Below are 17,391 nucleotides of genomic sequence, written 5' to 3'. Positions count from 1 at the left end.
AAAATGAAAAAGCAATTTTTAAGAAAAATCGACAGGGGGTAGGTGTCTAAATTTTTCGACGAAAAAAAAATTTTTCAAAACGTTCTAAAAAAATTATTTTTAGTTGCGAGGGTCAATTACAAGCATTTTTGGTCAATAGATATACCCTCGAAATCCCAACCCTTTTCGAGAAAAAAATTCCTTATCGAAAATCTAATGTGAGGCCAGAAATGCTTCCCTGAAATTTCATTCGAATCTTTAAAATGTCATAACTTTTGATCGGATTGGACGATTTTAATGTTTAAAAAAGCAAACTACGCGTATTTTGGCGGAGAATATGTATAAATTATAAAAATATTGGAAAAGTTGGTCCTTGACCCCGCAAAATGAGAAAAACCCCATAAAAATGGTCTAATTTTCAAACAGCCATAACTCCTACAATTGTGAATATATTTCAATGAAACTTTTTTCTGAAGTAGAGCTCATGGATACCTACAAAAAAGTATTAGACAACTTTCCTATAGGGCGTCAAACAAAATTACTAAAAATGAAAAATGATTTTTTAAGAAAAATCGACAGGGTAGGTGCCTAAATTTTTCGGCGAAAATGAAGAGTTTCAAATCGTTCTAAAAAAATTATTCTCCATTGCGGGGGTTAATTACAATCATTTTTGGTCACTAGACATACCCTCAAAATCCTAACCAGTTTCGAGAAAAAAATTCGAGAAGGTGTAAAATTTTTCGACAAAATTAAAAAATTTCAAATCGTTCTAAAAAAATTATTCTTAGCTAGGGGAGTCAATTTCAATCGCTTTTGGTCAATAGACATACCACCGAATTCCTATCCACTTTCCGAGAAAAAAATTTATTACGGTCGGAACTTTAAACGTTAGTAACTGTTTAACAAAGCCTTCATCAACAAATTGATATTTTTGATTTTCGTCTTATTTTGGCCTCTAGAATCCCCCATTAAAATTTTTCCTATGGGTGACCGAACACCCTGTATATGTAAAAAGTTACGTTCAATAAGCGTAAAAATATAATGAATATTTTTTTTTTCTATTTATCTGTGGACTACATGTTCGATCTTTATATCAATTAAATCGAAACAATTTGAGGTTTTGTCGCGATAAACTTGTTTTTGTTTTTTTTTTGTCGTAAAGAATTCTCTTTGTCCATTGAGCAATGGTTTACCAGAAATTAATAGCGCATGGTACGTCAGTCATGACATTTCCCTTTACGCCGAGGTGCCCACGGAAATCCAATATCGAGATTAATCGCGTGCGATCGAGCAGGTCGACCTAAATACCGCGGTGTCATTCGGATCAGAATAGAGGCGAGCGTACGTTATATAGAGAACGTTTACCAACCTAGGATTCACTTTTGTTCCAAAATCGTTTCACATGCCATTTGCAGTTAACCATGTTCGATTCTCTTTCATAACGTGAAATTATTATACATTATTTTACATTTTCAGACCTCAAAGTATCACGAACTAATTTGCATCGTACGAAAAAAATGAAAAATCAGCCCTTATCGCTAATTTTTTTTATTAGAGGGGTATTCCAGTTTAGAATGTAGAAAACATCGATTTTTTTCGGCGAAAATCCAGATGAGATCCACGATTCAATTCCTGTATGCTCTTTTCAACATATTTCCTGATCACGCGTGTAAACGTATCACTCTGTCTACAGAGACGATGAAGATTTCATAACGATAAACATTTTGTCCTCGTTTCTAAACATTGTGCACTGTCGTTTCTGCGATGTAACTGTAATTGGAATAAAATCATCGCTTCTAATTTAATGTAACGATAGTTTGTTTATTTACAGTACGGAGTATGTGCGGTTGCAGGCTGCAGATTAGCGTGAGAAAAATGAAACTTTGAACTGATAGTTGATTTCGACGAGACCCGTAACTTCAAAACTTTTTATTTGTTAGATAATCAGTTCCCCAGTTACATTAACAGTCCGTCGACGAAAGGTGGGTCAACATTTCACATTTCTCGAACGATGAGAAGCTTTTGAAAATTTCTACACACGACAATTAAAAAACATTAATATCAATTATGCCATGAAGGGAGCGAAACAAGTCCACGAATGTTTCGAGACTGAAAATCAAATTACATATTTGATATTTTAAGCGAATAGCGCGTAAGTCTTGTGGTAGTAAATTGGGAAATGTTTTCATACTATGTCCATGCAAAAGGCTACTAAAAATTCGTTTATCAAACAGGGATATGTACATATACATACATACATGCATACACGCACTCACACACACACCATGTATATATTTTTGCTTTTTCTTTTATTAAACACAGAATCACAGAGCAAACTGGACACATTGGAGGGGCGGGAGGTGTTTACATAGTCTAGCTGATTTTTCTGGGACGACGCACCGGGCTCACTTCCACCTTTTTTCAAATATCATTATTATTTTACGTCTCGATGCTGTACAAAATATCTTACTGTTAAAAAATCAGCCGCAGCTTTAGTAAAAAACATACGAAATCGGGGAAAAGAGGGGAGCCCGCTTGGGCTGAATGCGGCCCGCTTGGTATCGGCAGAGAAGATGATTTTTATTAGTGGAAGTAATTAAGTTTTATTTACAAATCAAGGCAATATCGTTAATTATTTTTCTTTTTTTTTCCCTTTTTTTTACATGTATACTTCGCGCCTCTCTCGTTCTATTTATTTCCTTCTATTTTTTTGTTCATCATCTTTGCGCGTCTCGCTCTTTCGCTGTCCAACACGACACTTTGAGCCCTAATAATTCCTTTCCGTTTTCGTGACGAATTTTTGTACAATGTATATATATATATATATATATACACACACATATATATTATATATATACATATATATATAATGATAATATAATAATTTAATCGCCCAGACCGCAACGGAGGCAACGACTGGCGGTTTGAGTTTCCTGTATATTCCCTTTTTATCCTTCTTATCAAACTGGTTACATATAAAAAGTCTCGATTTCGATTCAGCGACCGTCGCTCGGCGAACGGCTTTATGCCACGCTATTTTCTTACTCTCTTTTTTTCGTTTATTTTTTAAAAACACTACACACACGCATACCTGCATACCACACACGCGCACACGCAGCCATTCTTTCCTCACGCTTTATTTTTTTTTATACAACGTGTGTTAAAATTGATGATCAAAATTTAGGGCGTGTACAGTGCTTGTCAAAATAATAAAAAATTTACAAATAATTTTTAGCTTATTTTAACGAGTACTATATACAGGGTGTCCAGCCACCCGTGGGAAAAATTTTAATGAGAGATTTTAGGGGCCAAAATAAGGCGAAAATCAATAATACCAATTTGTTGATCCGGGCTTCGTTAAAAAGTTATTAACATTTAAAGTTTCGCCTGTAGAACGGCGATCTGCGAACAGCTGCGTACGCGTGATAGTGGTTCTCACTGAGAAAACTGTATGGCTGTCGATACGTCGCTAAGCAGAGTTTCTCGTGCTGAGTGAGAACCACTTAGTTCGCAGATTGCCGTTCTACAGGCGGAACTTTAAACGTTGATAATTTCTTAACGAAGCCTCGATCGACAAATTGCTATTCTTGATTTTCGTCTAATTTTGGCCCCTAGAATCTCCCATTAAAATTTTTCCCACGGACGGTTGAACACCCTGTATCTACCCAAAGTCTGTATTATCAAGTTTAGCCCATCGTATATATATTCGCTCGTTATACAACAGGAAAGCTGTGTCCGAAATAACGATTCTGCGCCGAGAAAAATGTCAGCGGCCTCCGTTTTATTGCCGTTGCAGCACGGTCGTTATCACCAAACCAGCTTCTGATTCGTACCGAATCCAGCCGATAACAATAATCATTTGAAATATTAATAAGACGATAAAGCGTGCAACAAAAGTAAACGGTTCTCTTCCGTATTGCTTCTTTTATAAAATACCCCTGTTCTCCTTTTCGTCTACTCCGGCAAATCGTTTCGTGCTTGATATAAACTCATCCTCGATAAAACGGTAAAAAAAGCGACCTTGTTAAAATTATTAGCGTATAATTGCATAAAAAAAAAAAAAGAAAAACTTTCTACGTCAAACGATAACGTACAGCGAGTACGTTATAAATTACAAATCACGTATCGACAATTGTACTGGAACGTATTTCGCTTGTATACGTCGTTCGTATATCGTATGTAGCGCCATACGAATTACATTACATTTTACGCACAATTCAAAGATACCGACGCATCTCCGTACACATTAAAAATTCTTGGCCTACCTAACAATTCTTTTATACATACTTAATTTTACGTATCGCAATCGCTCCCGATCACACACCTTCGCGCTAACAATTTTTCTCGACGCACAGTCACGATAAATCTATAAACATATTGTACGGACACTCGTGTCCTCCGGAGTTCTGCCACAACGCGCTTACAATCATGTTACAATTCCGTAATAATAATAATTAAAAATAAAGAAAACAAAAACAAAATGCTTGGGAATATTGAAACACGACAAAAGAAACGCACTTATAAATATATGTATATATTACGAATACCATGGAACGTCTTTTGTCGAGCGTCCAACAGATTGTATTCGATAAAAGCGATACACTGGATTGTTAATGTTAATTAATCACGGAGGCACGGCGTGACGGATGCCTAACGCTAGGGACGTTTAATGCGTGATACTGTACAATCAGACCTGGGTAAATTTTATTCGAAACGATAATAAGAAATAAGTATATCCAGAATAATATCTCGCATTTATTTCCACAGGCTTTGTTTGGAAATTACCGAAATATCGAATTACTCGAAATACCTAACAGATATTTCAAAATAAACTTTTGTAATAATCTATGCGATGATTGAATATTTATTCATGACTAATTTCCTTTTTTTCTTTAAATTATTATCATCGTTTTAATGGTTTGAAGAAATTTGTGATTTCGTCTGTTAAAAAATTTAGCGACACATCGGTTATTTCCAAGAGTATTTCATTATTTTAAATACAAAATTACTATCTTCAGAGTTGTTTCGTGAAATAAGTTAATTTTGAAATAATATTTCAAGTAACGTTATTTAGAAAAAAATGCCCAGGTCTGTGTATAATGTTGTATGCGTAACAAAATTTCGTAGGATGCAACAATTAACGTTGTGTTACATGTTTCCCTTGTTACAGATCTTCCTAACCGAAAAACAGGTATTAGCAATATTTTCCATATTCGACTTGTTATCGTGCACACTATCAGTGATAAACGTTTCCACGATAAAAAAAAATGGATAGAAAAAAAAAAAAATGCTTTCAGGATTTTGCCACATGACTGTATACATATGTTGCATCATAATCATTTGCGTGTTTTGTCTTAAATTTATGACTCTGCTCTCCTGGCGGCAGACGGAATTTTATAAATGATATCGCGAATAGTAACCTAACGAGATTAATTTTAAAATATAACATTTTTGTCGCGTATCTTTATTACTGTACGTATTTCCGGAAAAGGTGCACCAGCCTACGATAGAATCGTTTCGATGGGTATTACAGTGAAAATGACTACACTTTTATGCGAGAAGAGTATCGTGAACTTTGTGACAGAAATTATTATAAATCCGAAATGTCCAAAAAATTAATAATTGTTCGATATAATGATTTTTACGGCGAACCCGCTGAATTATTATAAGTATAGACGAAGGATGATGTAGAAGTATAGCTACTGTTATTATATTGCCACAATTGAAATCGGTTAAATCAGATATATTCTAGAGTAATAATAAACATTAATACGGCAAATGCAATTCTAAATTATAAATTGTTAAATTCTAGATATAAACTCGTCAACATTTATATACATTTTTACGATCAATTAGCATCTCTTTCACTTTGTTAAATCGCATATATTAAAACTATTTAATGTAAAAAAAATTATCGCTAAAATATTAATTCAACTACATTAAAATAGTCGTTTTCAACTGTATTATCACGTAAAAGAGTTCACTCGTATTTTCAATTCAATATATCACTGGCTGTGTCGGTTTTCCTAAAAGTAGATGTCTCAATATTGACCCACTTAACAGACAAATATTACAGTCATGTAATATCCAACGAAAAACTCTTGATAGAACATGAAGTTGGAAGCCATTTAATATTATGCAATATGTGTAAGACTTATTGTTATATAATCATCTTATCTCTTTATATTCTAGCCCTTCCTTTTCGTAAAATGAAAACTTATAACACTTGCGAGACTATTTTTGTTCCATGAGAAATAGCAAAATAACGTAAATAGCAGAATAAAGATTCGTACTCAATAATAAACTAAGATAAACAAAAAATTACGTGTTATTATTATAATTGTATAATGTTGAAGAGCCTTTGTTCAAGCGGTCGTTAAATTTGTAACATTAAATCTGTTACAAAGTTTGTGAATTATTATACGTGTTGCCTTTGCTTTAAATAAAAAATATTATCAAACAAATTATAAAGTACTTGAAAATTGTTCTGTTTCCGCTGGTCTATGTATATCTTATCTATGTGTTTTTAATATTTGAAGATGAAAAGTAAATACTGAAATTTCGGTAGATACTATAATCTAATTTACTGATTTCGTCACATTATGTAAAAGACACTAAGAAAAGACGTTAATATTATAATTGAATATACGATAATAGGTGCAAGTGACTTACACGAACGGAGAAATCCTTTGTAGACATTATGAAACTTCGTCTGTTTAACTGTCTCATCTGTGCAACATTATACTTTTCTGCAAATTGATTTTCATTTATAATACTCAATAATGACAAATACATAATATTCTTCATAAATTATACTATTTGAAACTAAAATGATAATAACAATCGCGTAATTAAATTCGATTTACTATATTATAATTAATAATCACGACGATAATTATGTTAGCAACAGTAGTAATAAAATAAAGAGCGTGAATAATGAGTTTGATTGAATATGGAAGTATAATGCAATCTGTAAATTTGTTATGCAATAATTAAAAGTAATTAATTAATAATCGTTCGTTAGTCAACATTTGCGTAACGCATAAAGATACATTCTCGCTTACTCAAGCTTTAAAGATTATATTTAAATAAGTCTACTTTGTTAATGATACTCTAATCATTACAGAATTAACATAATGCTTTATTATCCATACAATTGCCTGGAGGGAGAAAACGATATGTACTGACTGACTCAATATTTAAACATGTACAGTTGCCACTGCATTATTTTCTCCATCCTCTTCAGAATGTAGTTAAAATACCAATCATATAGTATTATTCATTCAAATTATTCATTATAATTTAATTTTCATGTTATCAGATTTAATATTTCAAGTCTTAGTTACTGATAATATCATTCCAGTATAAAAAGAATAAAAAGACTTGGAAAAAATAATATTATAATCTTGCTTATATTTGCACTGCTACTTTAGATTGTTAGATCTCAATATTTCTTGTTTGTTCGTAAGAAGAATGTCTGATTCACAAAATCAAACATAGTTCTTTGATAAATTCTAATAAATTATAATCGGTAAAAAGGTTTTCACAAATGTGCTAATTTCTGATACTATTTGGAATTATCAGCCTCATAAAATTTATATAAAAATTAATTATGTTACTTGATATTTATAGCAATACTATAAGAATCCACGGAAATCGTATATACAGTGTCAGTAAACGCAACGCAAAATTCATAATAAATAATCGGAATATAAAAAGGGGAAAATAGAATAGTCCAACAAACGACATAATAATTCAATATTTCCTTCTCTTTATATCGCTTAACACTATACTCTGATTTTTCATATGAAACTTTTTTCTTTTATGCGATTAATTCTTAAGGTACTCTGTACGAATTAAGTCAAATAAGCATAAATTTATATATTTACCTAGTATAAAATGCACGTCACCGTTTCGCGTTCACTGTTACCCTTATCATCTGCTCTTTTCCTCAAGTACACCAAATACGGAAACACGCACATTAATTCATTATGTAACCAATAAATTATATTCATAATCTATTCCACTTCAGTATAGTTGGAAGAGTTATTTGTTAATACCAATTGAGCTATTTGTAAATTTTTTCGAATACCTGTATGTTAACGATTAGGTCAATATATTTAATACATTGCATCTGTCATACTATGAACAGTTTGCAGCACAATATATTGTTGTTTATTGGGGAAAAAACTCAAGCCAACAACAAAGCAGTTGTGATTCATGTTGCATCAAAATAAACGGTACGCGGGAGGATTCAGGATTTTCATCTCCTTTTTAGATGATCCTTTTTAACAGGTATGTTTATGTTCTACACTTGCATTTAGTGATCCATACCTGGTTGTCCACTGCCACATAACAAGAATGTAATGTGGAGTATTCCAGTCAAAATCCTCCTCAGAGTGCATTGAGCGATGACAATACTGGCTGTTTGGCCAGAATTTAGGTAGGGCTAGGAAGCACCAAGAGAACCTGAACCTGGGCTTGGACTATTCTGTACAATAGTCTGCACTTGATTATAAGGGTGATTGATATTGCACAAGACTGGATAAATATTTTCCACGTTACTGAGTTTTTCAAAAAATGGAATTAAGTCTAGTAGTTCTGAATCTGTCATATCATCAAACCATGATGCCACTGGTACCTAGAAACAAACTTACTTTGAAATTTGCACATTTATTTTCTTTCATCTTCTGTTCTATATAATTATTTTTATAGTAAAACTTACTGCATTATCTGGGTGGAAAAAGTAACTGACAGGGCTATTATCAACAATAATAATTTGTTGTAAATCCCGTCCTAGTTTATTTAAATCTTTAACATAATTTCCTCTGTGAAAAACACAAGAATCTCTAAACAGTCTTGCTCTGAACACTCCCCATCTGTCAAGCAGATCTGCTACTGGATCAGCATACTGTAAGCATTAAAATTTCTGGATATTCAAATTTCTTTCGTATATATCGGTATTATCAACAACAGAAACTATCCATAACACATACCTTAGCCAAACTTGCTGTGAACAATACACACTCGTATAGTTCACCCATTCTCTGCAAGAATTCATCCACATAAGGCCTCTTTAAAACATACACCTGATGTACTGTCCCATCAATTTCTACAGGAACAACAAAATCGGCGTTGTTGATTGGTTTGAAAGAACTATGCACTAGTGTCTCATCCAAATCAATCACCATGCACTTTTTGTGCATATCCTGATGTCTGACAGGTGGGAGAAGGAACCGAGGGGATCCAGTCCCTGGTGGCAGAGAACCGTTTTCATCCCATTGTACAGAATTTGTTTTTGAACTCTTTGAACTACTTCCACGTCCTCTACCAAGACAACAAAGTAGAGATCGCAGAAGTCCACGCCCTCTTGGCTTCTTGCCACTGGCTGGACCGTTGCTGGCCACTTCATTCTCTCGTGGTAACTGGGCTACAGAGGGCAAAACAAATGTCATTCCATAAATATATGTACTTAGAAAATATGTTACATACATAAAAATAATTCAGATTACTAATGTTTATGCAAAAACATTTATAAATTTTCTATAAATATATGCAAATGCTATTCACCTTGGTAAACTTAACATAAATAGTATAAATATTTAGTATAGTACTTTTTTAAAAGTATGATCGAAAGGATATTTCAAAATCATCATTTTATTAAAACTTAGGCATGCAAATATTTGTTGACAGTCCTAAAAAATGAAAAGTAATCGTTCGTGACTTTGTTTTTTTCGTGTTGTTTGCAACGTATAACAATACTAATCGTTGTTCAAACGACACGAAAGAGGTGAATTAAAACGGCGCTAAGGTATAGTACAATACGATGAAGTTACGCGAATCTTAGGTGAAAGAAAAGAGGGGAAAGGGGTAGACACGATTTGACGAGGCGAGGCGAAACGAGGCGAAGCCAGGCCAGGCCAGGCAAAAACCAGGACGAGAGGAAAAGAGACGTCGGAAGCGAAGCTTGAGCGAACAACAGGAGGGGTAAGGGGACAGGCGAGAGAGGTGAAGTTAGGTGAGGTAAGGTGAGGAGGAGTGCGGTGCAGTCCCGTAACAGGTGCAGATTCCATCCAGCATCTGGAAGAAAAACGTAAGAAAAAAATGTAAAGAAACGAGCCGTGTTCTCGACGGGCACCTACCTTTCTCATTATTAAACTGTCCTAGCTCGTCATCCCGCGACACTTGGGTGATAATGGACGATGCGTCCATTTAAACATTTGTTGAGTCCCTGCGTGTCTGATCGTGAATTCCGTTAATGCGCGCGCGCGAAAATACACATACCACACATCCACAAACACGCGCGCACGATCTTCAGAATGAGAGAGCGTATACGCGCGTCAGCACGCACACGCGCCAACTCACTTCACTCACTCAGTCACGATGTACGAAATCTCTCCTTCCAAACGCCGTCGCGACCGCCGCCGCCGCCACCACCACCACCTCCACCGTCTCCTCCACCGCCGCCACCGCTGCTGCTGCTGCTATTGCTGCCGCCACCACCGCCTTCGCTGTCCCCTCCGCCGCCTCCACCACTGCGAAGATCACCACGACTCGGCGAACGGAGACGCATAGGCGCAGGCACACGCACAGGCACGAGCACGCACACACGCACCTATACGGTGTTCAAAACTCCACTGATATTTACTTCGCAAGGCTCTACGCGAGAATTTATATATTTTGATTTTTAGAAAACGAATAACATTATTTACACAGTATTACGATTGATTTGGCAGCGGTCGTTTTACACTTGACATCGCGTTAAGAATAATCCGGTCGTTTTCTTTACGCTTGAACGTAATCGGGGAAAGTTAATCCAATTTTTTACTGCTTTCATTCCAAGGAAGCATTTGCCTGCCTGTGCATACTACGGTTACGTGCGTGTACACTCTCTCGTTCACGTGCCACACCTATGTCGTTGCGCAGTACATCGCGATTCGACGTTTGTCGTACGCGTTTTGCTCTCCAAACATGTTTGTCGGGGTCGACGGCTATGTCCTTCGGCGCGTTACACGCATCAATCTTTCGGTAATGGATTCGATATTGTTGTTCGGACAGGCCAATATGCGTATCCGTTGGTCTTCAGCCAGTAACGGCACTGATTTTCGAACTGTTTCGTAACGATTCGAAGATTATGCACAAGACACGCGCGAACATCGAACGGTGTATACATTTACTACAGAATCGTCGTAGTTTGAATTTTTATCCGTTCAACGCAAACATCGCGGACCTGTGTTACACAGGTTTTTGATGTTACACAGTATGTCACTGGCTCTTGCACCCCACGCGATACTCGCGTCTCCTTGCGGTCTTCCGTTAAACTGTGAATGCGACCGTTGCGCAGCGTTCGAACTCAAAAATTAAAGCCATAAAAGCAGAACGAGACGAACGTGGCTTTCGCTCTATTCCTTTTGCGGTATGGATCGTGTTTACTCGGAGCATTGGAATTGAACAGGTCGATCTTTACTTTGAATTAACATTATATTATTACAATCACAACAATGAATGTTCCTTACCTATTAATAGTACTAAAATTGCACTTCTACGATTTTGTTTTAAAAGAAGCCATATGTTGTAAAGCTATAGGCATAGGCCCAATTATATGGATAACTTCTCGATGCACGATACTCGATTAAGTATCGCAATCCATCTGATTTGAGTATCGAATCTGTTTTAATTTCAATGAATTCTTTTAAATTAAGATTTATATATTACAATCCAGTTATGTTTTGCAGTTTAAATAAGGATAAAACAGAATGTCATTTTGTACGATTAAAAACAATATAACTACAGTTGAGTATTTTTATCTCCATATTTCACCAATAATATATTTTATGTAACATAATATTTGGTCTTATATCTTAACTTATAATACAATAATAATATATCCATTGATAAGCTTAAAACAGCTTTAGTTACTATAAATTGAGCATATATATGTTAAAGAAATGTGTAATGTCATTTTGTGTATTGCATTGTGTGCATTTTACATAATCGTTTGAATTTTTCATTGTAAATTATGTCTAATGGCGTTTAGTATGTACGCATTCTAATATTAAAAAATGGAAGACCAAGGTAATTTGTGCCCGGATGTTTTACTTCAAATAAGACGTGATAATTTTATTTTTTTTTTTATGAAATTCTTTTATATATCACAAATGTATAGAGTATTGACATAAAATTCCATTTTTCATTCATTTTTCTTATATATATATTCTCTATTAATATATTTTTTTATTAAAATCTACCTTAATTGCAAATCACTTCCAGTTCATTATACATTCCATTCATTCAACTTTTACAATTTTTACATTTATGATAATACTATGAATGACAGATCATAGAATCTTGGACATAATTGTATAATATTATAATATTATTTTTTCATAAGTTTGTATGCGATAAAAAAAACATATAAAAAGGTTAATATTTTTGTTCTATTATTTTCTGCATAACGTGATATTTCGCAGGAAGGTCACGTGATTAATCACTTTTTATTTTTATTCTCGATGTTTACTTTATGGAAAGATTCTTTTTGCTTTTAACTACACCAATCGATAATCTTTCTCGAGGACGGACTTTTTTCACTATAATTTAACATTTGTTTCTCATCATCATTGTTCGTCTCGTCACTCTTCCGCAAAATAAACCGGAGATGAAAATTATACCAATCATTGTTAAAGCAACGAGCATAAAGTATCGTCTTGCAGGCGATCGATTTACCGTTGTGTACAGTTCTTGTATTGAATTTGGAGCAATTAACTGGAAAGTAACACACCGATATTATAAAACATACATAGCCTACTTTCATCCCTTTATTATATTGTAAATTAACAATGCAAGGACAGTAATATTTATTACCTTGGCCGCATTCTTGAACATTTCGATCCTTGTGGTTAACATTTTATAGCAGTCAGGTTGTAGAGATTTGTTACTATCTTCCAATACGTTTTGCAAGCACATGATATCTGAAAAAATTAATAGTTTGATATTCTTAAAACACAACATTAATTCATAAGCTATTAAATTATTTTTATTTTTGAAAAATATTTAACGTACGCCTTCCTGCTCCTTGAGGAACATCGCTACAATATTTATTAAGATCAACAGCACATGCTTTTTGTAATAAGGGATCTACATTGATATCTGCCTTTGTTTGTTCTATTAAGCCAATAATTTCAAGACGACATCCTTCTTTCATATCTCTGTTACCAGCATTAAATTCTATTTTCAAACATTCTTCTACTGCTCCAGGGTTGTCTTCATCTGCTCTACAGATTGTTTTAATCTATTCGAAATACATAATTAATATTATCATCAATATCATACTTGATAAACTTTTATCACGGAAATGCTATTTTTAAACAAATTGTACCTCATGTGCACACATTGTAGCAAGTAATGGATTTAAGTGAAAATTTAAGGCCGCTTCTCTGAGTATAGTAGTCATCTGATGTTTACATTTTACTGTAAGTTTCGATTCCCGGAATTTAATTTTTAAACATCTTATGACCTTTCCTTCAAGTTCTTTATCGGTAGGTTCATTTAATAAAACCTGGATAAATATATTATACATTTATGGTCATAAAAAATTATGTAATTCACTTCCCTTTAAAACTTACCTCTTTACAATTTCTATGAATATCGTATGAACAGGCATTTTGTAATGCAGCATTAAATCTATAATCTGTATTTTGTTCGATCATTCTTCGAATAACAATATTTTTACATTTTTCATCAAACGTGGGCTCATCTTTGTTTTTCTTCAAACAATCCAATGCTTGCGAACGACTTACGTCGTAGCAAAATTGTCTTACCATAACGCGGCAAGTACTTAATAAAGCAAAATCACTGGAACTGTCTTGAAAATCTTGTTTTCTCACTTTAAATAATTGTTTGCGACATGCATCTGATAATTTCGACTTATGTGCTGCTAAACATTCGAGAATCTAAAATAATTATAATCTTACTATTAATATCAATATAAAAGGCAAATAAATTTGAATACTACGAATTATGAGCGCATTACCTGTGAATTTCCTGGTTCAACGTTAAAACAATAGTATTTAATATCAGTTGTACATTGTGCTTCTAAGACAGGGTCAAACTGAATATTTTCTCTTTGTTGGTAAAGTTGTGCTTTTAATTGTTGTCTACATTCTTTTGGTACATTATGTTGTGTGTCTTTCATTATATTGTCTTGTACCTTTGCGCTCAAACATTCTATTACTTCTGCTTTTGTTTTAGACCTAAATAAGGCACGTAAATGTATACATTTTTCTGCTCGAAAAATTTGTTGTAACATGTTCAAAGAATAATGATAAAAATTGTTTACTTTGGACACCATCTCTTGACAGAAGGTCGACAGGCTTCTTTAAATTTATACGTAAAGTGATAATTTTTTAATGATATCAATTGGAAATGTTCCACTGCTGCTTTACATTTGTAATCAGGTCGTACATCTAGATCATTTTTATGTTCGATTAAACACTCCATCATGTCACCTTCATCTTTACCATATTTTAATACTTCCTGTTTTGTAAATTTATTATGAAGTATTACATACACACGTGCACATTGTTGTTTAATATTTGAATTAATCTTTAATAAAAATTGTATTATACCTCACAATGACGTTCTATGATATGTTGACACGCGGCGGAAATTACTGGATTCAATTCAACATGTTCTGCTTGTTCTTCTGTAAAATTGCCAACTGCTAACTTGCAATTTTTGTTCAAACTGTAAATAAAGTAAATAAAATTAAAGTGTACAAAAGAAACATGGGAACAACTTGTATTTATTTTATAATTGAAATTTGCTTTATTACCTATCTAAATTATCTTGAAGGCACAATATTTCTTCCCCTTTTGCAGTTTTATCGTAACAATATGATGCTAATTCATTTAGACACACTTCTTCGATCTCAGGTTGCAAAGCAACATTTACGGCCCGTTGTCTCATAACGCGTCTAATTTCTTCAAGACATTCAGATTTCAACTAAAACAATTATTTAAAAATAAATCGTTATTACAAATTTATAAATTTATTAAAGGATATAAAAAATTCTTACTGTCATATTTTTTTGAGGATGATATGCATGTCTATATAAACATGGTAAAACGAGAGGTCCTCGTTCTGGGTCCATCTGTCTTCCATCACTAGCCCATGCATTTCTTGCATGGCATAATCGTGTTGCATCGAATTTACATGCCCTATATAACTGAGGATCTAATTTGAAATCTCTAGCTATAAAATATTGTATTTGAACTAAAGCAGTTTCACAAGATTCTGTCATTCTGCCTGTACCGAGCTGTTCCAGTAAACAAGATATTACTCTCGCATCGCCTCCGTGTACCTGAATTTAAATCAAATTGCACATGTTATTATTTATTTAATTTTGTGTAATTTCAAGTAGACCTGTTTTTTTTAGTTCACTGAATACTCCTTACATCTCTGCAAGCTGAATTAACAACTGATTGACATTGTTCTCTTAGAACAGGATCAATTCTCCAATCTTCTCCAGCATCAGTTTCCATAATTAATTCTTCTAACTATCGTTAAGAGAAAAGATATTCAATTAATATTTACGATTATATCTAATCTATTATGTTTATCATAATATATAAATATATATAGAGATTTTATTACCGCTCTTTGGCACTTGCTAGATACTCTTGATTTTTTCTTTCTTGGTCTGGTGTGTTCCATCAAGCAATGAATTGTTACACCCCCAATTTCAAGACTATTACAGAAGATTGTAATATCATTGGCACATCCATCAACTATTTCAGGAGATAATCTATAATCTTCCATTAGCAGCTTTCTATGATCAAACATTTCAGCTTCACAATTTCTATCAATTTTGCTACCATTTTTTACTGCTGATTCCAAACAGAGAAGAATTTGTGCAAGTCTTATGTTTCTATCTTCTAAAACAGATCTTCTACAATGATTAATTTTAATGTCATCTTTGCAAGCTTTAACTAGACCTTTACTGACTCTATAATCTGATGCTATTAGTTTCCCTCTTCTTGTGAGCTGTTCTTGACATGTTGCTGTCATGGATTTATCTGTTTTGTGTTGCATTAAACATTTGTATACCTGACCACTGCCTGGTCTAACATCCGGGCAAAAATTTGTATGATCTTGTGCACAAGCCATGTATAATTGCCGATCTAATTTTATATTATCAGCTTGTATTTCAGATACATGAAGTATATGTCGTTTGCATAGAAGTTGAAGTTCATTAATGTGTTCTTGTAAACAAGCTAATATTTGTCCTTGAGATATATCTCTGTATGGTTGAATTTTATCACATTTAAATTTTGTAATATCAGCCTCACAATCCGATGAAAATGGTGTTATAATTCTGAAATCGCTAAATGCAATCCATTCTAATCGCTGAATATACACAATACACTGTGGATCCTTAACTTTCTCTCTGTTATCGATTAAACAAGATAAATATGCTCCATGCTTGTCACCAGAGGCAGAACAATCTAACGAATCTAACTCTTTACCGCATGTTTTTTTAGCTAATCTCTCTATATTTAAATTATTAGTAATGTTTAAGACATAGATCCATATCGCATGACGACATTCATCATCAATACCAGATACTTCGGTTGGCTGTAAAAAGAAATAAATTATAAGTAGAAAGGAATGAAATTAGGAATTTTGTTTCATTAATTCTGAGATATGATTCTAATTGGAAACTATCAATTTTTACTAATTACAATATATTTGAGACTATACCTTAAAGGTTTGAATGCATTCTAATAACATTAATTCATCATTATTACTAGTTACATCGCCGCACAGGCGGCTCAAATTCTGACGACACTTAACAGGTAGGTAAGAATTAGCTACATTTGCTCGTTTAACCCTAACGGTATTGTCAACAAAATTGCTGAACACCCAGCTTATTTTTGGTATGTCACCGCTGTTCGTGGACACATTTTTAAAATAAGTTCTCGATAAATGAGCACAATTTAACACCGATAAGTGTATGAAAATCACAAACAAAATGCTTTTCAAATTTATCGTATATTCCATCCTCACGAAGTAGGACCGCTTTTTCAATTAAAACTTATTCATAAAACACATTACGACGTGGTTGTGCTTTTTTGCAAAGTTCTTTTTCTTAAATCTTTTTTGCAACTTTTGTTATTCACCGAATAGTGTCAACGTCACGAATAATAATGTGCTTATGTATAATCTGATAAAACCGAACTTTGCGCGGACAGTTGCCGTGATATGCGTATGTTACCTATTGTTCCAATACTCTGACTATATATTTAATTTTGAAATAATTTTTAAGACGAACCTGTAAAATGAAATTAATTTATCGTACAAACAAATTATTTGCATAGGATTCGTTATGTATATTAATTCGCAAGAATGTCATAG

The 17,391-nt window shown here is 33.6% G+C and overlaps 2 protein-coding genes across 4 annotated transcripts; both read right to left on the bottom strand.

Moving 5' to 3' along the window:
- Positions 1-1,893: 1,893 nt before the first annotated feature.
- On the bottom strand, positions 1,894-11,288 carry Hzg (CTD small phosphatase herzog). Of its 3 annotated transcripts, none has more exons than XR_013079441.1 (5): positions 10,122-11,288; positions 8,976-9,409; positions 8,705-8,890; positions 7,869-8,620; positions 1,894-6,728 (listed from the first exon to the last, which is right to left on the bottom strand). XR_013079441.1 is itself a non-coding variant. In XM_076762386.1 (4 exons), the coding sequence occupies exons 1-4, from the start codon at positions 10,189-10,191 to the stop codon at positions 8,429-8,431; spliced, it is 882 nt and encodes a 293-aa protein (XP_076618501.1). In that variant the 5' UTR covers positions 10,192-11,288; the 3' UTR covers positions 1,894-8,428. The 3 variants fall into 3 exon arrangements, 1 of the variants encoding a protein (XP_076618501.1); XR_013079442.1 differs by having other exon boundaries at positions 1,894-8,071; positions 8,314-8,620; XM_076762386.1 differs by having other exon boundaries at positions 1,894-8,620.
- A 479-nt stretch (positions 11,289-11,767) lies between these two features.
- Glg1 (Golgi apparatus protein 1) lies at positions 11,768-17,279 on the bottom strand. The gene is made up of 13 exons (XM_076762370.1): positions 16,738-17,279; positions 15,631-16,611; positions 15,432-15,533; positions 15,053-15,337; positions 14,810-14,979; positions 14,604-14,721; positions 14,315-14,511; positions 14,009-14,228; positions 13,602-13,928; positions 13,355-13,534; positions 13,039-13,267; positions 12,841-12,947; positions 11,768-12,741 (listed from the first exon to the last, which is right to left on the bottom strand). Exons 1-13 carry the CDS (start codon positions 17,035-17,037, stop codon positions 12,574-12,576), a joined length of 3,384 nt encoding a protein of 1,127 aa, XP_076618485.1. The 5' UTR covers positions 17,038-17,279; the 3' UTR covers positions 11,768-12,573.
- Between the last annotated feature and the right edge of the window lie 112 nt (positions 17,280-17,391).

Source organism: Colletes latitarsis, chromosome 3 (assembly GCF_051014445.1).
Source record: "Colletes latitarsis isolate SP2378_abdomen chromosome 3, iyColLati1, whole genome shotgun sequence".
NCBI classification, from domain to species: Eukaryota; Metazoa; Arthropoda; class Insecta; order Hymenoptera; family Colletidae; genus Colletes; species Colletes latitarsis.
The sequence above is the reverse complement of the archived record's forward strand: the minus strand, read 5'-3'. Positions and strand labels throughout refer to the sequence as shown.

What these genes read in the sequence shown, in the direction of transcription:
- Glg1 (XM_076762370.1), bottom strand. Translation starts at nt 17,037, where the DNA reads ATGGAATATACGATAAATTTGAAAAGCATTTTGTTTGTGATTTTCATA. An exon ending in CTAGCAAGTGCCAAAGAGCG is followed by an intron (nt 15,534 to 15,630) that starts GTAATAAAATCT and finishes TCTTAACGATAG; the next exon opens with TTAGAAGAATTAATTATGGA. An exon ending in TCATAGAACGTCATTGTGAG is followed by an intron (nt 14,512 to 14,603) that starts GTATAATACAAT and finishes TTTACAAAACAG; the next exon opens with GAAGTATTAAAATATGGTAA.
- Hzg (XM_076762386.1), bottom strand. Translation starts at nt 10,191, where the DNA reads ATGGACGCATCGTCCATTATCACCCAAGTGTCGCGGGATGACGAGCTA. An exon ending in ACAGTTTAATAATGAGAAAG is followed by an intron (nt 9,410 to 10,121) that starts GTAGGTGCCCGT and finishes TGCCCTCTGTAG; the next exon opens with CCCAGTTACCACGAGAGAAT. An exon ending in TTTTCCACCCAGATAATGCA is followed by an intron (nt 8,621 to 8,704) that starts GTAAGTTTTACT and finishes GTTTGTTTCTAG; the next exon opens with GTACCAGTGGCATCATGGTT.